The 23,529-nt window shown below is 43.2% G+C and overlaps 4 protein-coding genes across 8 annotated transcripts in view; 3 read left to right on the top strand and 1 right to left on the bottom strand.

Annotated features, from left to right (window-relative positions):
- The window catches only part of LOC126562082 (autophagy-related protein 13 homolog), a 35,959-nt gene extending 27,423 nt beyond the window's left edge, over positions 1-8,536 (bottom strand). The window contains exon 1 of the mRNA XM_050218496.1: positions 8,378-8,536. Coding sequence (XP_050074453.1) covers positions 8,378-8,527 — 150 coding nt within the window. The 5' untranslated portion in view covers positions 8,528-8,536. The remainder of the gene's footprint in view (positions 1-8,377) is intronic.
- LOC126563429 (transmembrane protein 258) overlaps positions 1-23,529 on the top strand; it is a 497,437-nt gene that overhangs the window by 4,020 nt on the left and 469,888 nt on the right. The window lies entirely within an intron of this gene.
- The window catches only part of LOC126562245 (protein henna), a 754,155-nt gene that overhangs the window by 292,207 nt on the left and 438,419 nt on the right, over positions 1-23,529 (top strand). Inside the window, exon 1 of one of the 5 annotated variants that reach the window (XM_050218699.1) lies at positions 15,633-15,638. The exons of the other annotated variants lie outside the window; for them this stretch is intronic. The gene's annotated coding sequence lies outside the window, so the exon portion shown is untranslated. Of the gene's footprint in view, positions 1-15,632; positions 15,639-23,529 lie in introns of those variants that run through there. 5 annotated transcript variants of the gene reach the window in all.
- Positions 10,457-23,529, top strand: part of LOC126565950 (fibrillin-1-like) — an 86,110-nt gene continuing 73,037 nt past the window's right edge. The window contains 3 exon segments of the mRNA XM_050223149.1: positions 10,457-10,508; positions 12,543-12,602; positions 12,605-12,709. Coding sequence (XP_050079106.1) covers positions 10,457-10,508; positions 12,543-12,602; positions 12,605-12,709 — 217 coding nt within the window.

Below are 23,529 nucleotides of genomic sequence, written 5' to 3'. Positions count from 1 at the left end.
TACAAATGTCCTGAAAAAAGGACTAACACCTGAAACACGTGTGCGTAGCGACGAGCGAGATGGGATGGCGAAACGAGATAGAGTATGGAAAGGAAAAGAGAGCAAGAGAGAGCCTTAAAAGGCGCGAGAGTGAATCTTTGACAGATGCTACAACGGCGTAACCGGGAATGAGCGGAACTAAAAACTTCGATAAGCTGGCTTACCCGAGATCGATGAAGGGATTTTTATCCAACAAAACTATTTCGAATCTGCATGAGGATAGACAGAGCACTTTCCATTCATTTGAATCACACCAAATTATTCACTTTCTTTTCCGAACAAGTTCTTCACACAGTACGCAGCAATCGTCAGCACTTTTTCTGTTTTCTGAGCTCCACCAAAACCAAATATTCCCACGACACGCCTTTTGCGGGCATCTTTTCTAAGTCTAGCTTCTTTTTTTCTTCTTTCCTGTCTGTGGCTGCCGACGTGTGCCGCAACACGGCCAGTTCTTCAGGTCTACAAGCCTACTTTCTTCACTCCGCTTCGCTGTGGCGCTGTCTCGACGGACCACGTTTTGACAGGGCGTGGGTTTGTTACCGATACGCGCTTTACAACTTGCAACAATCAGCTCACAAGCTACTACCCACACACGCAAACGTAAGGATAAATTTTCACAAAAATTGTATTCTCTTTATTCACTATATTTTTACCCGAACAAAATACACTTTTTCATGGGACAAAACATTCACTTCGATTAGACGACGTGGTCGGTTGCCGTTGAGCACGAAACACACATTTACCTGCAGGAGAGCAAGAAGAAAATGCTACTGCTGCTGCTACGTTTCAAAGTGGTCGATCCAAACCCAATCGTGAAAACGCTGCTTTTCCCCAATACACACACACAGGCGGGTCGAGTTGGAAAAGTTACGCACACACACACAGAGAAACCGGGGATGCCACGCCGTATAGAGAAGACGCACCAACATTTTATGTTTCGTTTGCTTGCTCCAGAGCAAAAGAGAAGGATTATTGATGGCTTTTTCTCATTTTCACTCTCCCATCAACATGGGATGGTTCACCAACACACGCCAACTTGGATAAAAAAAATCGGTTGAGAATGCAGGCCGAGCGTTGCATAGCAGCAGCATCGCGACGCGTAGCATAAAACGAAGCAAACGTTAGTATTGGTGCAATCGGATACCCACGCTACACGTATACGTCTACCACCAAGCAACATAATATGCTGCTTCGCTTCTTCGGCGGTACGTACCTCAATGGTTAGATGCAACAACAACAAAAAACTGCACCAGCAACATAGACGAAAGGGGTGTGGTACAGGTGGTGGTGAAGCCACAACCAAGGCCATTAAAAGCAAACCTTTCGGGTAGCGGCTGGCAGGCACCGATGGGTCTACATTACTTGCTACCGGTGGCGGTACAGGTAAGTAATGAGATTTTTCCTCTCGAATCAATCCGTGCTGCTGGGGTCGCCCGAATGATTATTGGTGCTTCTCTGCTTTATCGCTCGTTAGCTCGAGCGCTGGTCAATTTCGCAAAAAAAATCCTATCCTTGTTGAAGAGAAATCGGTGAAAATTGGAACCATTTTCTTCTCGCTCGCCATCTGCGTCCGGACTTCAGTTCCACGACGTCTGTGCTCTGACTACCCTCCTACACGAACTGGTTGCAACAATGTGTGAATGTGGAGCACGATGCACGATGCACCCTTCTGGGCAGCTGAGCAGAGCAGAGAAGCCCTCCTATCCTTCCAAGCAGAATCCATTTATTTTATCGTCGTCCTGTGGAACCCACGTGGGAGGCGTTAAGAAATCGCGTTCCGAAGCGCTGGAAAGCGGACAAGAGTTATTTATTTTTTCTTCCACTTTAATCAACGGTTTTGCCTTGGCGGTTACCATCGCCCACTCGAAAGCAAAAGAAGGGCCACCACGAGCAGCATAGGAATTGTGTGGGACGCATGTCTACCAGCTGTACTTGCGATGATGAGAAGTATGCTTCACTTGGGTATACGTTTTTATTTAAATTAGTCCAATATAACTTTTAACTACTTCTTAGACTGTTCAATAAAATATCCAAGCCCATCTCCTCTTACCTATCCAATCAAACTGTGCACCATCTAATCGATCAACATCCCCACAACAGGCTGCCACTGTTTTGCGCATTTTCTTTTCTCCTCTTTGTATCAAAACATCATGACGGTCCGTAAACGTGCCCCGTCCTTGGGTTCGATTTTCGGGAACCATTATCTCAACCCACAGCACACACACATGGTTGTAGTAGTATGCCGGGAGTGTGCAGAGGATGCGTAGAAAACGGCGTCCTCTCTCAAGGTTACCCGGCACGAAAACAACCGTTGTTTACTGGCCTTATAACGTTACGCCAAACACGTGCCGGATCCTTCTCCATCCCAAATGGGAACCACTATTACATAAAATCATTAATCCATCATACAGTGTATAAAAGAAAAATAATAAAATTTGTTTACCGACATCGGCGTGTGTTGCCCGGACTGGCCTTGCCGAAAGACAAGAACAAAACAACTCGCTTCATATATTACTGCTACTGGCTCCCATAAATGTTCGGAAAACCCTCCTCTGATGTCGGCCGGATTGGATGACGTGACTTTACGCACAGACTACGACGACCACTCAGACCGTCCCCTCAACCCTGGTTGGTTCTTTTATCCACCGTTGTTGTTGTTACTGTTGTTGTAGTGGAAATATTCTGAACCGAACCGTATTTCGGTTCGGGATACGCATGAAGGGCCACGTGCTAAAATGTGCTCATCGCTCTACTAACAGCTAGACATTCGCCAGACGTCCTCGGTGCGTTGTTCTTTACTCTCTCGGTCGTCGAAAAAGGGCTCACCCAAAAGGACCTGAGGGACTGCGCATGACTCATACCGTGCGTGGAAGTTCTCTTTTCTGCAGACTTTTCCAATTTCAATCCGAAGAAGAAAAAAAGACAGAGGATCCTCCTGGCAACAACGAATATGGCTTTGGATAATTTATCTTAATGCTCCACACTCTCTTTGCTCTCTGCAAAAGCAAGTTTTCGGAGCAAACCGCCACGTGTCGGTCAATGACACTCGTACCAATTTGACGGCAAGAACGAAAAGTGCGTAGTATGTGCGTTAATGTGCTGCGGATACTGCCAATGTCGCAAGGATTCTCCCTTTTTGGTGTTCTGACCTTGCTTGTGGGGCTTGCTTCTGGCTCGCCCAATGACCTTGGCAAGTTAGGGTAGGAGAGTCCCGTTAATTGGCTAATCGTTACGGTCGGCTAGGTTAGACATTCGATGACTCATCATTCGTTCGGCATGTAATTTGAGGACAACACTTCACCGATGGCTTCACCGTCGTTAAACTTAGTCTTCACCTAAAATTGGTCCTAAAAGTAGATAAACAACTTTGGCATTATTCTATAAAAAGCGGCGTTTGTTTTGCGCGATCTCTGCCGATCGCAAGGGATTCCCCAAGAGCAGTAGCAAACTGGTCAAAACCGGTTCCTTTGGGGTCTCCCCGACCATTTGTACGTGATAAGATTGTTTACGAAAACTTCGTAACGTTGTCGCACTGGTAGCAAGGTGGAAAGCCGTCCATAAGGGGCGTACGTGCGGTTTGGCGGGTAAATGTGAAGATACCACAAGTCCCCACACCATGCAGTCGGTGGAGCTCACACATACCACGTACGGAGAAGTGAGTCAGTGCACCACAACGCGTGCCCTATCTCGAAGTAGTAGTAGTGGTGGTGGATATGAGATCTTCCACTGGTCACTCACTTAAACATAAAGGGTCTTGGTCTGAGAGTGGCCCAACTTCATCGGCCGTAGGGCACAACATAAGCGGGAGGGATGGTCTTCAGGGTCTTTGATACGTATCCGATGGGGCCCAGCATCCGATGGGGCCAGGTCTCTCCCTTGCGGATTGAATCGCGATACAGAAGCATTCAAACGGAAGACTCAATTTAGCCTCGTGCATACACAGCGAGAGAGAGAGCGAGATGGTGAGAAACCGTAAAAGAGGGGTCGGGTTAGTGGTCATCTTGGTGTTTGGTATTCCATTCATCTTTGCAGCATAACTTCAATTCAGCGAGCTTCATTTAAACAACAGCCCCGCCGCCGTAAGTGTCTAAGCAGAAAACATTCCTCAATGTTTTCTCTCGTTCTACCTCGGCACGGAATATAAGATGGAATTGAGGACAAACATGACTTTAAAAAGGGAGTGGAGTGTTGCACCCTTCAGCTATCGTGTGGAGAATACGCGGTTTGATGTTTTGATTTGTTGAATGAATTGGCATGGTATGGAATGTACGGCAATCGGCTGTACGTGTCCGGTTGCTTCAGCAGGAGTAAAATGGAATGCATTTTTTGTGCCTCAGCATACACATTTAGAAAGCTGCCTTGCCTTGGTCGTGTACCTTTTTATGGAAGAATTTCTATTTCCAGTTGCGTCTTGCCTCAAGACGGCAACAAACAGTAACACTGATCAGTCATTCAAAGGGCATTGAAAAGGAATTAATATAAGTGGTTGGAACTAGGTGAATGAATTTAATGAATATTCCTCCAAAACAACAATAAAACATGACAAAGTATTGAATATTTATGGCACCGCAATGTGTCTAATTTTATTCTGTTTGTACACATTTCTTACTCTCAATGTTTGTCTGCTACTCAACAAATATTATCCATTTCGAACGCGGACACAAATGCCCAGAGCGATAAAACAGTTTCAGTGCAGTTTATCGGAATTGTCTGGGTGGGAGGAAAATTGCAAGTTGGCCATGGTCGGTCCTCAAACTGACTGGTGCGGAAGGTCAGGCATAATACAACAGACCCTACTATTGTTTACATCGACATGATTAAGCTAGACACTACTAATGGGGGGTAAGTTGACCTCGCCTACAATCAAACGATATCGCACTGAAGGTTCTTCCCTCTGGGACTTTTGAAATTTCTAGACGATCTGTTAGGGCGATAGGATTGTGTCCCCGGGTATAAGGAACGAGTAAACACGTTTACTATGAAAATAGCTGCTTCTGGCAGGGAGCGATCTGGTGGCGACAGCGGCGGGACAAGGGTTCAAATCCCATCCGAAACATTCCTCCGCAGGACTTGACTATCCAACTGGCCACCATTCCGATGGCCGGCGTGGCCTTACAGATCGTTAAGCCAAGAAGAAGTATAATAATCTCAGCTTCCCACATCGAAAGGTGACAGGAGCATAGCACGCTCTTTACAATGGACAACACTATCATCTTGTGCTCTTAGCAGGGGTGTGTCGTAGTGTAGCAAAACGAACATGAAAGCAGGCACGTTGACTGCATCCTGACCTGAGCGACACGAGAGATCGGTCGTCGCCGTGTAAACAGAATGATTTACCAGCGATTCGGGTGCGCGCGTGCCCCCTTGCTTGGTAGCAACGATTGGTAAATAACAATAAATTTACGTTAGTGCCTTCACAGGTTGTAGTTTCTTCAATTGCCGCTACTGATGCGCTTATTAACGCTCCAAGGCGCGTCTCGGTGGCAGGAGGAGAATTCAAGGTATTTTTTATTGTACTAAGAATATTTTATATTGAGCAAAAACGTTGTGAATATAAATATCATTATTATTATTACACGAGTGTGAGCGTATTACTTCCACTCAAATCTTTCCGTTTTACACATGCCTATCTGCCATTCTTAATAATTGGAATGACATGAGCGTTTTCTTTCGAGGGACTTTTCTTTAGTCATCGCTACCGGGCAAGTCGATTACATCCAGAGTCCTGGTGGTTTTTGTTTAAGTTTTGTTGTGGATACTAACACCCAACAAGCAAGCGAATGAACCGAAATTTGCTGCGCAATTCCTTCACGTATGGGACACATTGCTGGTAGTCTTTTGCCACACCCTGCCCTGGGTAAGACAGTGCACCTTAGCGGGGCAGAAGACAACGACCGTAGCCGTGTTAAAATGCTTCCTTTGTAATGCATTTTCAACAACATCAGGGATGTGTTTTGTACGTTGAAAGCTGACACCCAGAAAAGATCTGTTCTTGCTGGGTTGTTTAAACATATTTTTAGTTTTAAAAGAAGAATGTAAACAAAAACAGTTAAAAGTGATCTGCCCGTTGAAAATGGATGAATACGAAGCCCTACAGGTCATCTTACGTAGGAGATATTATTTGTTTGTCCCGAAGATTACCATGTTAAACCCGCTTCACTTTCTCACTCTCTCATCTCGGTCAACAGTAGCGGAGAAACTACCTGTCAGCAGCTTTTTTTATGCCACCACTAATGCCTTCCTCCTGATAACACTTGATAGTGTTGCACTCTGGGAAGTGCAAGTTGCACCGGCAGCATGCATCTCCTGCCATATTATTCGCGAAATCCAAATACAAACAAACGGGTTCGAGTTTGATACTTGTTCGGATGTTTCGCTAGTGCTAAAACGTGACGCCATAGGGGTTCTGGTTCGAACAGGAACATACCGGACCTGGGAGCTTTCGTATGATGGCGATTTCCTGAGGCACGATGTGAGACGGGCAGAATGGTATAAATAAGCATTAGAAGCTAGAAACGTTTTACTGTTGCTGACTTGGCTCGAGGTACGGCACTGAAAGGGAGAACCGATCCGTGATACAAACTATGTAACATTCCTTCATTCTCATGCCTTCTTGTTTCCCTAATGGGAGGTTTCAACACAACAAATGCAGTGCCTCGCTCAGTACGTTGTTGCGCAATTTGTATTCCCGCTGAAAGGTGTACGATTCCGATCACTCTTCTCGCGCACAGCAGGAAGTGGTTCGATCCGGTTCTGCTTCGTCTCGGGATTGGGTTCGTGGCGAAGCAAAGGGGCAGTTTGAACTGGTCGGATACGGTGCGGATGTTTGTCGTGATTAGCGGGAGAGGATTGACAGGTTTTTGTCGCGATTTGCAAGTCGTGATGATCGTTTGCCCCAGGTATTCCAGAAAGTGAAACGCAAAGCAATTAACTTCAACGAGATTTTTATTATTCTAATGGCTTCTCATCTAAACGTAGTATCGTATCGTAGTAAGGGGCATTTCATGCAGTTTAAACTGGACATCGCTAAACCGATGTCCGCGGATGCTTAGGCTTCAAGAGATCTTGTGCGTTATGTATCGAAAAAGCTGACTGAAAAATAAGAGCTGAGCTGAAAAAAAGGACTCAAGCTCGGTCGTAGTAAAGCGACATTGTATGCAGTTTAAACTGGCTCTTACGACTCTTGACGCTCCCGGCAAAATAGTTATCATAGTCCTTCCCCGCTACAAAACTGCGCAATCATACATTCTCTGAAGAGCTGATAACACTATTCAAGCTAATATGACGTAAGAAGCAACGGTTGATATCTGTTTAATGCTTTTTCTAAGCTCTTTATTGCACTGCCATTAATGTTGTACATTAGATTCCCATACTTGACCCTTGACAAAGTGGTTTTTACATTGCAGTTTTGTAATGTATGATGTCCGGTTTACTTTTCGTACAGCGGTAGAGCTGATACGGATGACAAATGTATCGATAACTGTAGTCCGCTCACTTGAAAGCTTAGTTAGTGGAACCAATCAACAGCACCGCCAATGATTAAACGATTGCCACCACCGTTGTTATGAATACATTTTCCGTTAATTATCATTTTGCTTGGCAAAGGTCCAACTCGGGATCGTACGGAAAAACCGGTCAAACGTGGAAATCGCTGTGGAGCAAACATTCGTCCATTAACCTAGATTCGCGAAGAAAGTTGCTTCTTCCTGAACAGCAATCGGTGTCGCAGGACGAGGGCGCATTTTCTTCGCCTGATAGAGGTTTCACGCTACAAGTATGCTCAACTCTTGTATCGCAGCATCGATCGGAGAGACATGAATGTGCCGTGATGCCTCATACCTTTGATCGGAATCAGGCTGGCGTGATGCATTGGAATTGTTCTTCCAAGAAAAGTGCATCCCGAGCTTTTGATTTATGATGAATCTAATTGCCAGCCAAGGCTATTTTGTCGTGATGCAATTTGCTGTTGAGCAAAGGGACCACATCGAAAGGGACGAAAGGGAGACATCGCTTTCCAGATACTTGAAATTAGTAACTTCAATTGTTTCAGTTTTCTGCAAGGAATCATTTTCCAAAGTTCACCGTTTCTTTGTGCCTAAAAGCTAAAAATACATGAATTATTAGCATCCCCGTAAAATATAAAACATTGATATTCTTCCCACGGTGTACGATCGTGCTCGGTTTGCACCGTTTTATGCTTCTTTCTCTTCTCGCGTCTCTTATCACGCGTATGGCCTAGTTCCACCCTTACCATACCGTCGTCACGCTCCCCGCTAGAGAGACAAAGAAACCAAAACCCACCCACAAAACAGACCCCAATCGCGCCAGCACTACTTACCCAATCCGATGACGTGGAGTTGGGATTGCTTTCCGTGGCAATTTTCTCGCCCAACCGTGATTGCACAATGATCTGTGCGGCCTTCATCGCCAGCTGGCGAATGTACTTCTCGAGACTGTTGCGATCTTGTATGCTTCCCTGCGATGCCATCGTGGGCTAACCTTTTCTTTATCCGTTTTTTTCTCTCACACACCGTTCTCAACCGTTTTCCACACTGTCGTCCCGTGCCACGGAGTGTCGTCTTCTTATGACGAGCGAATTTTCCTCGTAATCGCGGAAAAACAAAACAAACCAGTTGCCACCAATCACAACAACAATAACACAGCACCACCACAAAGCACTTCACGGTACACACGCGCTAGCATACATTGCTCGACCGATTATACCGAATACTTTTTACGATACTTGATGCAGGGCATCGAGTTTGACCGGGAAATTATGGTTTCTTGCACGATAAACGATGGAAAACTGCGAAAAATGCACAATTTCTGCAGCGACCGAATTCGATTACACATTGAAAACAACATTCCAGAAGAAGAGAGAAAAGAACGCGTGACAGCTGTCAGTGCGTTACGTTCGAGCAGTTCAGACAATTCGAGCAGTTTGATTCGGAGGGAAATCGAGCAAGAGTGGCGTCATCTATTGTAACTTCAAGGGTACTGATTGTATGAGGTACCGCTACACGAGTTGGAAGCTGTGCGGATTAATTTAAATATCTTGTTGCTTATGATTATTCATTTTACTTTTAAATGAAATAAAAACTAAAATATAGAAAAAGTGAAGCATACTTGAATAAATATTTAATGAGAATCCAATTAAAAAGAATACGGTTGTTTGCAAAAAAAAACGCAGGTCATGCAGACCAATCCTCAGTAGGCAGAATTGCATATCCTGCTACCGATATACTACAGAGTCAAGAGAAGAGAAAAGAAATGATGGAAGGTCTGCAGACACGTTATCAGAAAACAATAAGAAAACAAACCATAATCAAAAATAATATCAAGACAGAAAATCTAAGATTACTTAAGAGAAACATTGAGGGAGAGATCTTAATCTCTTAAGACACATAACCGACAACATCATATCTAACTCAAATTTAGGTTAAACTACTAAGATTCTTCCTAGCTTAACGATTTGTTAGGTTATGTCGTCTCTTACTGTCGGGAACAAACTGGATGCAAGTATCCTCCGTTGGTGGATCGATCACGTGAAGGAATGACCGATTCCGAACTCTCGCGCAGTTCCTTGCCCTTCGCCAGATTTACTAGGATCAGATGGATATTCCTTTTTCCTGGCTCGACCAGGTTTCTACCAGTGGATCCGCGTATCTACTGACAAACGCATAGTGCGACGGGCGTTCTTCTTAATCCTTCCGTCGGAGCGGGGAAGCACTATTATGCAGATGGGATTTGAACCCTGATATTGCCGTGTGAAGATTCGGTCCGCAAAGATTACATTAGAATTTTCATTCCCAAGAACGAACATATCGAACAATTTAAATCCCATTCGTATGATGTCCACCAATTAAATTAATATTAGTCGAATAAAGTATAATGTTCACGAAAATTCATTCATCTCAAGTGTCAACTTGCGAAACGTGTCTGCCTCAACGCGTCGCGCTGGTGGTAGCATTTGCTCATAACATGTGTTTTTTCGGTGTGTTTATTTGTTTTGTTTGCAATCCTTTATCGCCATCTTTAGGACATTCTGCAGCGTTCCGTCGTGCAAGCCGATCCGCGGAAAGATCGATGGGCACATCTCGCTCAAATCAGCGTAGTAAATCTTTCCTCAAACACTTTTGACCGGGCCAAACTTTTTGGCAAGCGGACACGATTCGGCTTTCATAAATATGCTAATCGTTCGCCAGTGCGTTTGTTGGTGGGCTCGTTTTATGGAAAATTTACTGCCCCGCACTGATCGCTAGCTGAACGCTGACTTAATAAAATTCGTCCAATATTTTATATCGTGCCCGGTGCCTGAGCGCACTAGCGCAAACGGTCGCAAACGCACAAATTATTGCCTATGAATCATGCCATTCGCGCCACGCGATAGAAATGCGTAGGTGATGCATGTGGCTCGATGACTGGTCGCGGTGGAGAGCTTTTCGTACGGTTGACCATCGAGCGCGGTCGTAATTTTCGCATATTAGCAAGATAGCTTCCGCGCGGCAAGCTTGACAAGCGCCTGGGAAATGCTGGCCAAAGTGCAAGAACCTCCCAGCGAGGGTCGTGCGAAATGCATCAAAGGGTGGTCTGTAGGGTGTACTTTCTTTTCACGGTTCATTCGGATGTGAATTTTTTCTTGTTCCCATGAGAATGTGTCAGGTACGATGTGTCTTAGTTTTTATACGAACGAGCATGCTTGAATTATCTGAACAAAATGTAATGAATTACGAACAGGAAACATCTATTCTTCCAATAGTTTTAGAATTCGGTGAGCTATCCGCACTGACTAAGACCCTAACAAAAACCACAAAAACCCCAAGCATGCATGTAATGCGATACCTTTCGGAAAGAAAGATCAGTTACGAGCGGCGCCGGTGGTGTTCTCCATAAACCTCAAAGGGTGTGACATAATTTCTAGCTCCTAATAAAATATGCCTTTGATTCAATTTGGTCGCCCATTAGCTACACATGTTTACGAGCTGTTTTGTGGCGACCAGATGCAGTGCTCTGCACTTTTACCTACCTCAGAGTTGCATAGCTACGAAGCTACGGCACGGACGCACCTCAAGAACTATTTGCTTTTTAGGAGGGTTTATCTGCTCCAGAATCAGGTTAGGTTTAAAGCGCCCTTTTAACGGAACATCACGAAACTGAGGTTCGGAGATGCAAGAGGCTTCAAGATGATCTTGATGATCTTGAGCGGTATGTATCAAAAAAGCTGCATCAAGATCATAAGTTTATTAGACTTGGTTAGAGATATTAGAAACTATTTTACGTTTTCCGAGGACCATTACTTCAAGGAGGTCTTCTTGCAGTTTTTGAACCTCTTCAAAGAATGTCCAAGTTGTCTGTAAACGATCGCACACTGAGATCCAACACTGAGTTTGAGGTTCGCTCAACAAAGTCCCAATCGAATCAGCGTAATTACAGCCCACCTAATCTCGGCTACTTGCGATGGAAAAATGATTAGCAACCCCTCAAAAGTACCTGCCTCAAAACATACTAGACCAGAGCACCGCAATCCGACATTGAACGTTCTTAATTTTCGGGCTTTTTAGCCAACCCAACCCGACAGCGAAGATTTCGCCCACGATCTTACCGACGATCGAGAGGCGAGAAGACGCATGCACGCATTCTCACCCGCGGTGAATGTCATTCCGCCAGATTCGTGCCGGAGCGACCGGGGACGACATTGTCATGTGCCGAGCAGCGGTAGAGATAGCGCGCGACACTGTGCGCCCATATTAGAGTGGGCAACTCTATTCCACCCAACAGCATCCAACCGATCTGGGGGGATGAAGGAAAAACATATACAAAATGTTCCGATCCGTGGCGGTACTCCGGCCAGTCATCGTCAGTGCGTGATCGCGATCGGTTGATCGGTTTGGTGTTCGGTGCTCGGTTACTTCTCGGGGTGTCGGTCTGGCTTGAAACGTTGCTTTGTGGGAGCAGTATAAAATCTTGCAATTCTGACACGTAAGGCTAGTTAAGCTGAATGATAGGTACTGTGTGTGTATGCGCGCACATCTTGGTGTGTTGTCGTCTAATTATGATGATCATCTGGATCATCTGGTGGATTCATTCAGGAAGCAGCTGAATAGCCGAACCATCATCAAGCGATTGAATTTGCAGATGCAGACTTTGCGAAAACGCGACCGGCAAAGCTAATTAACATTCCTAGCAAATTATTCACCGAGAGTCGAGTTGGTTATAGGGAGACGATCGTTTTGACTAGGGAAAGTAACGCTTTCTTGTTGCAACTATTCACTCTGCAGTTAGATCCTTTAACTTTGGCTTTTTTTCTTTATGATCAGTTTTTCCAACAATTTCTAGATCAGTTTAGAATTTTCTCCATTTAATCTAATTCCCCTTTTTTATGAATAGTTCTTTAACATAAAAATGTGTTTAAGTGAACGTGATCTCTTGTGTCGAAGTGCATCGAATCAATAGTGAATTCTAGTGTTTTATGTACCTTGTGATTCTCTGTCTCTGTGTGTAAGAGTGTATCTGTAAACCGTTGTTTTCTAGTACGTACCGTATTTATGGAGCAGTGAAAATTCCATCCGACCCAAATAATCAATGATGGCTTCCAAGCGAAGAAATCCTTTACGGTGCAGGATCGTTGCGATTGCAGTCGCTGCCGCTGTAGTAGCTCTTTCGATGGCCGGTAAGTGCTTCACCAACATTAACCGAAAAAAGGGTTTTCCAAGCAAACCCCAAACCATACACAGCTGCAGTGAAAATTGACCATTAACTTAGCATCATCATCACCATCGTCCTCGTCGACTTCGAAGTAGCGGCAGTTGCCTGCCAAGGAGTGGAGTGGGTTCAACCTAATAAAATACGGACGTTGGTTTTCCTCGCGTTTAAGAGAATTGTAGAAAATCGTGAAGAACTCCATCTCGAACGAATGCTGTAGGAAAGAAAGAGAGACAAATTGGGAAAACTCCACCACATGTCTTACTGAGTGTAATCGATCGAAATTGGAAATATCTCCGTTTTTCTTGGCCTCAATAGATCGTCACGATTGATTGACATTTATGTGCGATTAAGTTTCATTGTTTTCTCGCTTATGATGTTATCGAGGTGTCGTCAATCCTTTGCATACTTTGTTGAAGCACGTCCCGAAGCGATGCTATTAGATGAAAGTAGCAATTACTTGAAGTAGCATTTTGGCGTTCAACTTTGAAACAGGGAACAAAATGCATTCCTTACCATTTTTATGACACACTCGTAAATGAACTGTTAAGTGGTGCAGTTGCACTAAACGATGGAGGCTCGCTGGATGCACTGTTGACAGCACCTGTTGGCAATCATCAGGCAGAGGATTTTTTTATGATTTCGCTTAAAAATATCAATGTTTTACTGTTGAGCGTGCTATGGGGCAATGCTAGATTGAAATGTTGGTCTATTATGATCGATAAGAGTTGGGAGTTTAATAACATTAAAATAGGCATTGAACTCTCCTCTTCTCGTTGATCTTAGTTTGAAATACTCCGCAAAGTTCCACAAAAAAGTTTGGAATAATCTACTATTCATTCGAAAAAATACTGAATGAAATGATTCAAAAGTGTCATCATGGTCGATTGCGGTGCACAGTTATTATACATAATACAAAAGCTTCTACTAGAGAGCTGGCCAAAGGATGCGATTAATAGTAGTTCAGAAAATTAAGCCTAATTTAAACATCTCGTACTACGATTTGGACTACAATCTTACCGCTGATCGTTTGACTGCACGACTAATTCCACTCCGAGAATGATTTAAATCTTTCCGAGCTAGTAAACATCCCAATCGAAACAGCAAACAATGGCCAGAAACTGGGCTCTAAAGCTATACGATGAGCTGCTTGCCAAACTGCATGGTTGCATTTTGTTGAACGAGTTTCAAATTTTTTTTTGCTGAGAAATTCACAAAAATATATTCTGCAAGGAATCTGCTCATGTGACAAAAAGACCGTGTTTGTGACGGAATAAGAACAAGAATTAGGATTTTTATAAGAAAGAGTGCGAATTAAGAAGCGAATTTTACCATTTATTATCGCAGCGAAGTGTAGTAGGGAGTTGTTACAATGGTACAACGATGATCAAGCAAAACTCTTACCAAAAAACCTGAATTCATTCAAATACCTCAGTTCGAAGAATGAAGAATTGGTGGAACTTACTGGCCAAAGCAGTGGCTGAAGCAGTTGTGTGCAGGTTGGTGAGCAGCATCAACTATAAAGTCCGAGAAGTTCTTCGTAAAAACGATGAACATTTTTTTCAATATTTCTAAATAACAAATCCAGTAAAATAATTTGGTTCATTCTAAGAATATGTTTCAGTTGGAATTACGGATACAAAAAAGATACAAATCATGCAAAGTGTCCCATTTCTAAATTGTTTATGCTTTATATTGATCAAACCCTTTGTTAGTTCAAAGTAATATTGCTACGAAACGTTCTGACATCTTCTCGTCTTCTCTTTGAAAATCTTTATCTTTACCTTTGTTGATAAGGCGTGACGATGATACAATAAAATAGACTAATTAATTTAAAAATTTTAAGTGGTAATGCATAAATCTTGTGGGATATAAATTGAAAAAAAAAGTTTTGAAATGTAATTTAAAAATATTGATCCTTCCAGTTTAACTAAACTATTTAATTCGTTTACAAAATCGAACCTCGGCTTTACGGTTTATTTGCAATAAAACACAAGTTATGAAATGTCAACATTATTGCAAATATTTTCCTCCCATTAAAACATCCTACACACCAATAAAACCCATCGCGGGGAGCAATATTTTTCTTTCATTTTCATTTTTCCCGTCTCGCGTGGCCATGTGCTGCGTCCGACAAACATTACAAAAATCAATCGCGCTTCAACGAAGCACTACACCCGTTGCAATGTTCGACTCGTTGTGAACAATTGGTTCACATGTGCAGAGCTTGTTTAGTGTTATGTTTCCGCCATCAACTTAATCGGTAAAGCGAAAGAAAAAAAAGGAGTGAAAATACTACCAAGCGTGTAATAGCCCTTGGAATTCACTCTCTGGAACAGTCCTTGAATTTCACTTTTACTCGGATTCCGCATCTTTTTTTTTTTGTTTGCTCCCGCTGATGCAGTAACAACAATCATTGCTAATTCTCTAAAATGATTTTCCAGCGCTGGATTTTTTTCTGCACGACAACGTGTGTTTTTGTCCCAAAGGCAACATTACTGTTTGTGATGGTTTGTCCATCCTTCAGATACTAGAAATGGAGGCGAACAGAGAGGAAAACACGGACAAACTTATTGGCGCAGAGTAAACATGTTTGACGATGCTGGTTGTCTGGTTTGGCCAGGAGCTTCATTTTCATTTAAAAAAAGGGAGGGCAAGCGAGAGAGCGAGAGAGAGAGAGAGAGGGGGAGGGGAGAGAAATCGAGGGAAAAGTGGTCTTCTAAAAGGTTCCGGTTGACCATCACACGGGCCAATGATACGCTTGCACATTAAATTGTACGATCCCAATCAATGGGGAGAGAGAGAGACAGGAAAGAAATACACTTCTACCAATTTTCCTTGGAAAAATCACCCAAAACCATACCGGCACCCCTATTAAACCTTGGAAACGATCGAGTGTTTTTTGCTTTACCTTTTTCACTTTAGATTTTGTCATCACAATTCAACCACGGGAAATCGCACAACGAGCCTTCGGCTCAAGGAAAAGACATTTTTCATCACCCAGAACCATCAGGAATCGCCATCGATGACTTTCTTGATATTTTTGTGCCGTCCCGACAAACATCTAGCTGCGAGGAAAAGGGAAAAAAACGGGGCTCGTAAAATGCCAAGTGCACTTCTTGGAAACGTGGTAAAGAGTCGACATCACAGACAAAGCCTCCGATCCGATGAAGTAGGTTTGCGCCAGGAATTCAATATGTTATTAGGCTGTGTCCTTGCGATTTCCTTCTTCCTACGTTCCAAAGGTCCTTTGCAGATTGTAAGGATTCTCAAGGTTTCCTCTTGTGCCTCACCATTTGTAACGCAACAATTCCTGTTTTCCTGCTTGGCGAATTTTCCTCACAAATAATATTACGCCTTCAACCGTGTTCAACCGGTGATACTCGGCCGAGCCGACCCTTTCGATCCCAAACCACAAATGGAGGGTCATCGTCGTTAATGTGCGGAGTGTGGCTCCCAACATCAATACCTGCTGATGTCCAGCGAGACCAAATACGGAGAAATATCAGTTCCCGTGTGAAGCGCCCACGTGGAAAACATATTTTCCTTGACCGGTTTCGGCAGGACTACGGCAAAGTTAAGTGGATGTATGTATGAGATAAATTGATATGCTTTTGTTTGGGTGTGATGGGCTGACTGAAACACATTTTTCCAACCTCACACGGAACCATACAAATGTTATTCTAATATTTGCACGATCCGTTGGAGCAATGTAATTTACAAAGAAGAAAATTAAAATGAATAAATATTGCAATATTTGCTTTTCCTGCCGTGTTCCTTCTCGGCGAATAAAAAAAAAAACCGCATCGTATATGCTCTCTGGGAACAGTAGCAAATGGACCGTGAGTAAATTGGTAGTTAAGGCCGTAAAGGACGCCGTCGGGCACTGTGTCGGTGCTACCTGGGAGGATATCCGAGGATGTTCCTCGGATTGTTTAATCGCAAATGATGAAGATACATGATGGCCACATTAAATTGTTCACTGCTTGGCTGCTTGGTTTGGCTATAGGGAGCGAACCTGGCCCCCTTCTTCCTGCTTAACTTAAGCGACGGCCATTTTCGACAAATCTTAATTCCTCCGGTGTAGTGGTCCGGTGCTTTGGGGTATACTCGCTTTACCGTTTTTTTTTTTTGCTCGCCACACCAAACACGGCTCTCACCCTCCCGAGGAGGTTATGCAAACGGACGCGCATTCCATTAAAGTTGAAGTTTTATCTTACGCCGTAATTTATGTCCAGACCATTTTGTCCAGCACCTGCGGTGAATGGTCTGGCCGTCCCTTAGAATGCGGTCGATGATGTTTTGTGTCTTGTTTCTTCGTGTTTTTTTTTCTTATTGTTGTTTGCTGCTGTGTCCCATCTCGGTATGCTTGGGCCTCATATTTGTCCTTTTGGTTTGTGTGTAAATCCTCGTCATGATGTTACATCGAGCGGGCGGCTGCAGACTTTCTTCTTTTTTATTTTACTGACAATTGGGATTAGAAAACTTCGAAGGCTTTTCAAACTGGAAAATGCATGCAGGTAGGTTTTGTGATGGAGATTTATTGTGTTGCTATTGTCTGTTTGCTCGTAATCTCCTGTGTGTAACATTACTTGAGTTAATCGGAGCTATTTTTCAAAGTGTGCACTACGGCTTGCGGATGGTTTGTAACCGAATGAGGATGAAATATAAGATTGTAAATAAGATATAATGTGGCTTTGTTTAATCACGATTATCTTTTTGGCGGTAATTGTCTGGTGTAATGGTATTAATTGGTTTGGGGGAGATTTATTGTAACAGCAGGGATTAAATGAAGGAAAATGTATGAAAAACAGTGTAGAGAGATACCTGTTTTTCAATATTTAAAAACTCTAGTGGACGAGGCCTTATATGTCTTACCATCAAGAGCACATCATCATTGCTTATAATGGATGATGAGACCTGCATGACATTAGATATTGGTTGGAGTTTTGATACTTTGTAGCCTACATTTAGTATAATTTTGCTTCAACGACCTTCTAGGGTTCTGAGACACACTACGTCTTGGCGGCAAATTTTTCACATCTTTTCTAACATCCATCCAGTTTTCAATATGGAAAATAAGCTTCAGGTTTGTAGGTTACGTGCTTTTAAGTATTTAAGTTTGGTTCTGCTGTCGTATAAAGTCGTGTTTCCATGTATCGAGCTTTTGGATACCGAACTCAGTCTATTTTCCTCTGCTGGTGAAAAAATGAGCTATTGAACTTGACAATCCATCGATCTTTTGAAACAAAAAAAAAAAATACTAAAATATGAAACAAAATAATGTAAAAAGTATTATTTATAAGAAATGATTGATAAATAACGAGTAAATAAATAAATAAACAAAACACATTCAAAAAAGAAACAGATAAACTCAAACAAACATGTAAATTATGGAACATTTTTGTTAAGCTTTAGGGAGTATTTTTGTATTGTACACTTTTCGTAGACTATACTAGATACTAGTCCAACTCTAAGTAAATTTTCTATACGGAGGAATGTTCTGGAAGGGATTTGAACCCCAGTACCCGTCGAGTGGCGATTTTGGTCGCTATCGCTTCAGTTACTCTTCCCTGTCCAATCAGCCCTGCTGAAACTGTGTATTTATTAATATTACAATTGTTTTTTAATTGAATTTGACAGTAAAATATTCACAAAATTTAATTTGAATCCTCATAAAAATGTTAAATTTAAACAAAACTATGAGGGAACTATGCTCAAAAGTGAAATAATTATACATTAAAACATTTTTCTTTCAACACTAACCTCTGCGAATGGCATAATAATGAAACTGATTACAAAATAAGCATTTCACCGTGGAATGAATTATTGTCCAAAGTTACAAGTACGTAAGAAGATGATTTACCTACTGTAAAACACTGGCGCTAGAAAATACATCCACCAGCGTTCCATGCAATTGTTGTCGACCTTGTCGACACGGTAAGCACTGCCGGGACCAGAAATGGATGAAAAATCACACAAAACACCTTCGGAGGCTTACCGCACTAACGCTACCGTGCCAAAGAACGGAACACAACAAAATAGTTAAATGCAGTGCGCAACAGTTCATAAAACCCAAATAGAAACAACGTAATGACTATTCGCCGAACCTGCCCCGGGGGCAGGTTGTCGGTAGCGTAGTGTAGTCGGGGCCTTAGCCGGCTACACCGGGAACAAAAAAAAAAGGAAACAAACCACACCGGAAGATTCTACTTTTCCAGTTGTTTTTAGTGTGGTAAAGAAACTGAAAGGAGAGGAGGGACTGACCGTGGGGCGGGAAAACTTGAAATGAAATACATGCTCCACGCCTTGATAAATAGTAACCCGGCCGTACTTGGGTTTTTGTGGTAGTCACCGTGCCGGATTTCCGGACAGCAGTAGAAAACAGAAGCAAAACAACACACACACCCATCGAAATGCAACTCCTTGCTGCAACGACCGTCCGGACTGACCGGCCGGCGAAAGCATATTTCTTTGTCTGGAGAGACTTTCCTCATGGTCGACCATTTGCAATGGGCCGATGAAGTTGGTTGAAGCTCAGCGGTGGTACCTCATTACGATGCGTTTATGGAGTCCTCTAGTTCCTGTGAGCCAGTGTGACCCTTTTTGTGGGTGTGTGAGTGTGTGTCTTTGGGCCAACGACTAACGACTAAGATCCTCCATCGTTTCGTACCACGACTATGCCACCACCATCTGGCAATTAAATGTGGTTTTAATTTACATATAATAAATAGCGGGTTTATCCGTTGAAAAATGGGGTTTCCTTCGCGGTTTTGCAAGCGGCATGGACTCCGATCCTGGCTGGATTTGTTCGTCCTGTTTTTTGCATCGTACAACAGGAATACTATTGTCCCTTTTGCCGTGCATTAGAAAGCATGTACAATAGACAAGAAACGAATAACGTACGAAGTACGCAGGGAAATGATGCATATGCACTGTCACGAAAAACAACAGACGGATGCATCTCGTGTAACCACTGATGAAGGGAGGAGAGACCGTTTCCCGGGGAAATGAGGACTAAGGATTTGAAAAATCATCTCCCACTTTCCCACCGGTGAGCCGGATTTCCGGAACACGGTGTGTTTTTCCTATCCGTTCGTGGTCCGTGGTTCGTGGCGTTTAACGATCGTCCAGCGTTTTGTACCTGGTTTACAAAAAGCAAAACAAAATGAAGAGGAATGGAGGAAACACATCAATCCCGGAAGATGCATCCTTAGTTGATTTCCCATTTTCCGTGATTCTTCCGCACAGTTTTCTGCGGTTTTGGGTGAGAAAGAGAACCCGAGCAAAGCTGGAACTCTATACACCAAGCTCATCCGTTTTGTTGTTCGGAATGGTTAGCTAACGGTTCCATTGTTCCTAGCATAGGCAGTAAGAAGCAGAGACTGGCCACACGAGGGTCGAGTAGTAGAGTGAGTGAGTGAGTAATTAAATACGCTTTCCACTTCATGAAGGCTTATGACTTATTCATGTTACCCTGACCACCACCGGCTTGAAGGGAGGTCTCGCTATCAACCAACCTCCCTGCCCCCCTTTCAGGACCAGGGTTTGCGACATGATCCTGTTCCGTTTTCCGACATCCGTTTACCGCTTTTTTCTCTCTCTCTCCTTTGTATGTTAAGTCTCCTCTTTCTTTCCCAAAAACAGAGCTTAAAATACAACACACTTTTTGAAAAGAAAAAGCCACTTACGCGAAAGGGCACATGAACTCTTGGCAAAGGATAATTTTCCATCCAACTAAATCGCCAGCAGCACTAGTGGCGCTGGTGTATAACAGCTCCGCTCAGAGGTTGATGGTGCCTAAGTGAGTGTATTTAGTCGAGAATTGTACAGGGAAAATGAGGCTGAAAACAAAAAAAAAACAAAAAATCTACGGTAATGCCTTTGTTGGGCGTCCTTGCGCCACGCGAGAACATTTATGAGGATTAAAAACAAAAGCAAAAAGCCCTCAACCAACCGACCGAACTGCTTCCACACAAAACGGAAGTGAAAACCTTGCCGGATTTCGGGTCGTCGAGGTTTTTGGAGGGAAAACGCTTCCGTTTTTCTTTCCCTTTTTCACAAGTATAGCGCGCGCATACACACACACACACACACCGACACATTTCAATGCCACTCAGGCTGGCAGCAGTTTTCCGGCAGCTTGACATAAGTGCAGGCGAATGATGGAAAATTGCTAGATTATGCAGAGAGCTGCAGGGTGCAGTGCACTGTCGTACGCCGTCCGGATGTCACAAAAATCATAAATGTTCACCAGGGGATGTGTTTTTTTTGCTGTACTTTTACATTTTGCTTTCTTTTTCTCTCCCCCCTTTTTTCTGCGGGGAAAATCTCTGGTGCTGAATGAATGGAGACAGAAATTAATAATTCGTACTGTGCGCCACCGTGCAGTGGGTGGAGAGTTTCTTTTATAGTAGTTTTGTATTATTTTTTTCCATCACACACACACACAAGTCGCGGGATAGATTGAGCAGAAAAACGGACAATTCGGATGAGGACAAACAGTCATGATAATGAAATTTTCACACACCATTTTCATTTCCGTCATTGTTGCAGTGTTGCTTTTATGCTTCTATTTTTTGAACTGCCAACGAGAACAAAACCAGGAAAGAATGGACAGTTAATAGAGTAAACATGGAGGTTCGAAGAAGAATGGACACGAATTGTTATGGCGCCATTTCGGTGGAATGGCCGCACTAAAGTCAAATGGATTGTGCGATTAAATGTTAAACGTGTTTATTGAATGCTATGGGCGCTGGGTGCTTGTGTCCCTGAGCTCCCTGTGCTTTGTGTAAAGAATAGACGTACAGAACGACAATTAAATAAGATCATAGGATTTTATTTCGATTTTAACAAGACTTTTTAATCTACTCATTTCAATCAGTTTACATTATCGTTTCTCGTAAGGAGTTTTATACAGTGGTAGAAATTTTTGTTACGGATGCACAGATAAAAGAAGTAGTCTTGGTGTGTTGGGCAGTAAGGATGAGGGTTGATGAACCTTCTTCTTGGCCTGCATAGGTTTTGAGCATGTCGTGATGACATGACCAGTTCGCCATCCTGTTTCCAGGAAAGTTGGTCGAGGGCTACGACTCACTAGGGTTCCACTCCACCTGATCCAGGCAACGAGCTAACAGTGATTTACTACACCAAAAGGATCGCTTTGACAATCGTGACTACTTCAGAGATTCTTTGAGAGGTGGCTCTGGATTCCGATGCTTACATTGTTGTCCGAAGTCCGAATCGTAAAAATGTTGGACCTGGAGATCGTGAGCTCTATCACAGAGCTATAGGAGCCTGAGCCTATAGTCCAGTGGTCGAGGCAGTAGTGTCTCCCGATCTTCATTTGGCAGGATTGGGGCTGTCTCCCAGGACGTCGGATTTATTATCAAGCTATAGGTAAATTATGTCAAGGAAAGCCAGTCCACGAGAAGACCAAGATCTCTCGACTATCTCAAACCTGACGATATCCGTGTAGGTTTAGGAAGGCTTTTAGAAGAAGGTCCTCTTGAAGATTTTTAGCTCCTTATGTATGTTGCGATGGCAAACTTTTTAAGGTTAGGAATGACTTAACTATTTTTCAGCAAAGGCTAGTTATGTCATGCGAATGCTACCACAAATCTAACCCGTACAGTCTTTCAAAGAAGTTCACATGGAGAGACATTGTATGTTAAGCCCAAATTGAAATAATAATCATGAAGTTTATAATGGTTTTAGAGTTTACAAAATTTTGTGAACTCTATTTAAAGGTGGTTTGAATTTTTTGGACTTTTAGGTCGAATTATTTTCAAGTAAAATTCACGACCTACATTTCTCATACCAGAACGATGGAACTGTGTACTTTAAGTACAGGCCGGAACATAGTTTTTTGTTATAAATTTATTTCGCAACAATTTATAAATTTATTTGCTTATGGGAGTCGTTGAAACAGTTTCAAAGGATGTTTATTGAGTTTATTCAAAGGATGCTTATTGACTTACCGACCTGGCCCTGGCCACGGTCACGCCAATCATCGAATGATGTACTAGAATTGCTGATACTACGTAGTTGGATAATTAGTCCTAACTACGTTAGTCGATGAACATTATTTAACAAAAATATCTCACTGTATTTTCAATTAAACTATTTGATCAAAGTTAAATTCCTGAGCAGAGCATCGGCAAACAAATCATTACGTATCCAACCAGCAGCTGTAAATGCATGCATTTGTCCGAAATCGACAAACGAGCAAAACAAAACAATACCACCAATCGATTAGAAAACGAAGCAACGACAGTACAGCAGCTAGCTGCGTAAACAAACGAAAGAAAAGAAACAAATCACGAGCAGAGGTAAGATGATCTTCATCAGCTTACTCTCCTGGCAGTCCCATCGAACCATGCGCTTCACGTTTGCATCCGAGAGAGCATAAGACGCGCACGGACGGAGTCACGATTTCGATTTGCCGTTCGGTAAAGGTGATAGAAATGGACCGTCCCCGTCCGTCTGTCTGTCTGTCACAGCAAAGTGTGACCATTTGTTTGCCACACATTCAGTGTCGCATTGTCGCTGCGTAGGTGTAGGTGGGCGCCGGGCCTTTCCGAATCCCGGTGCTCCTGGTGCTGTAACGCGCGCGCAGCATGAAATTATGCTACGCGACAACCACGACCCGCCACCACCGACAGTGCGGAATCTCGGTTCCCTTTGCCCACCCGGTGTGCTGCGCTAATGTAATGTCGGCTGGCGGGGCGTGAGAAGCATGTGGCAGGGCTTCAATAAAACTCACCCGAACCGACAGATATTTGGACG

This window comes from Anopheles maculipalpis, chromosome 3RL, assembly GCF_943734695.1.
Source record: "Anopheles maculipalpis chromosome 3RL, idAnoMacuDA_375_x, whole genome shotgun sequence".
Classification (NCBI taxonomy): Eukaryota; Metazoa; Arthropoda; class Insecta; order Diptera; family Culicidae; genus Anopheles; species Anopheles maculipalpis.
This window is presented reverse-complemented; position numbering and strand designations above follow the sequence as displayed.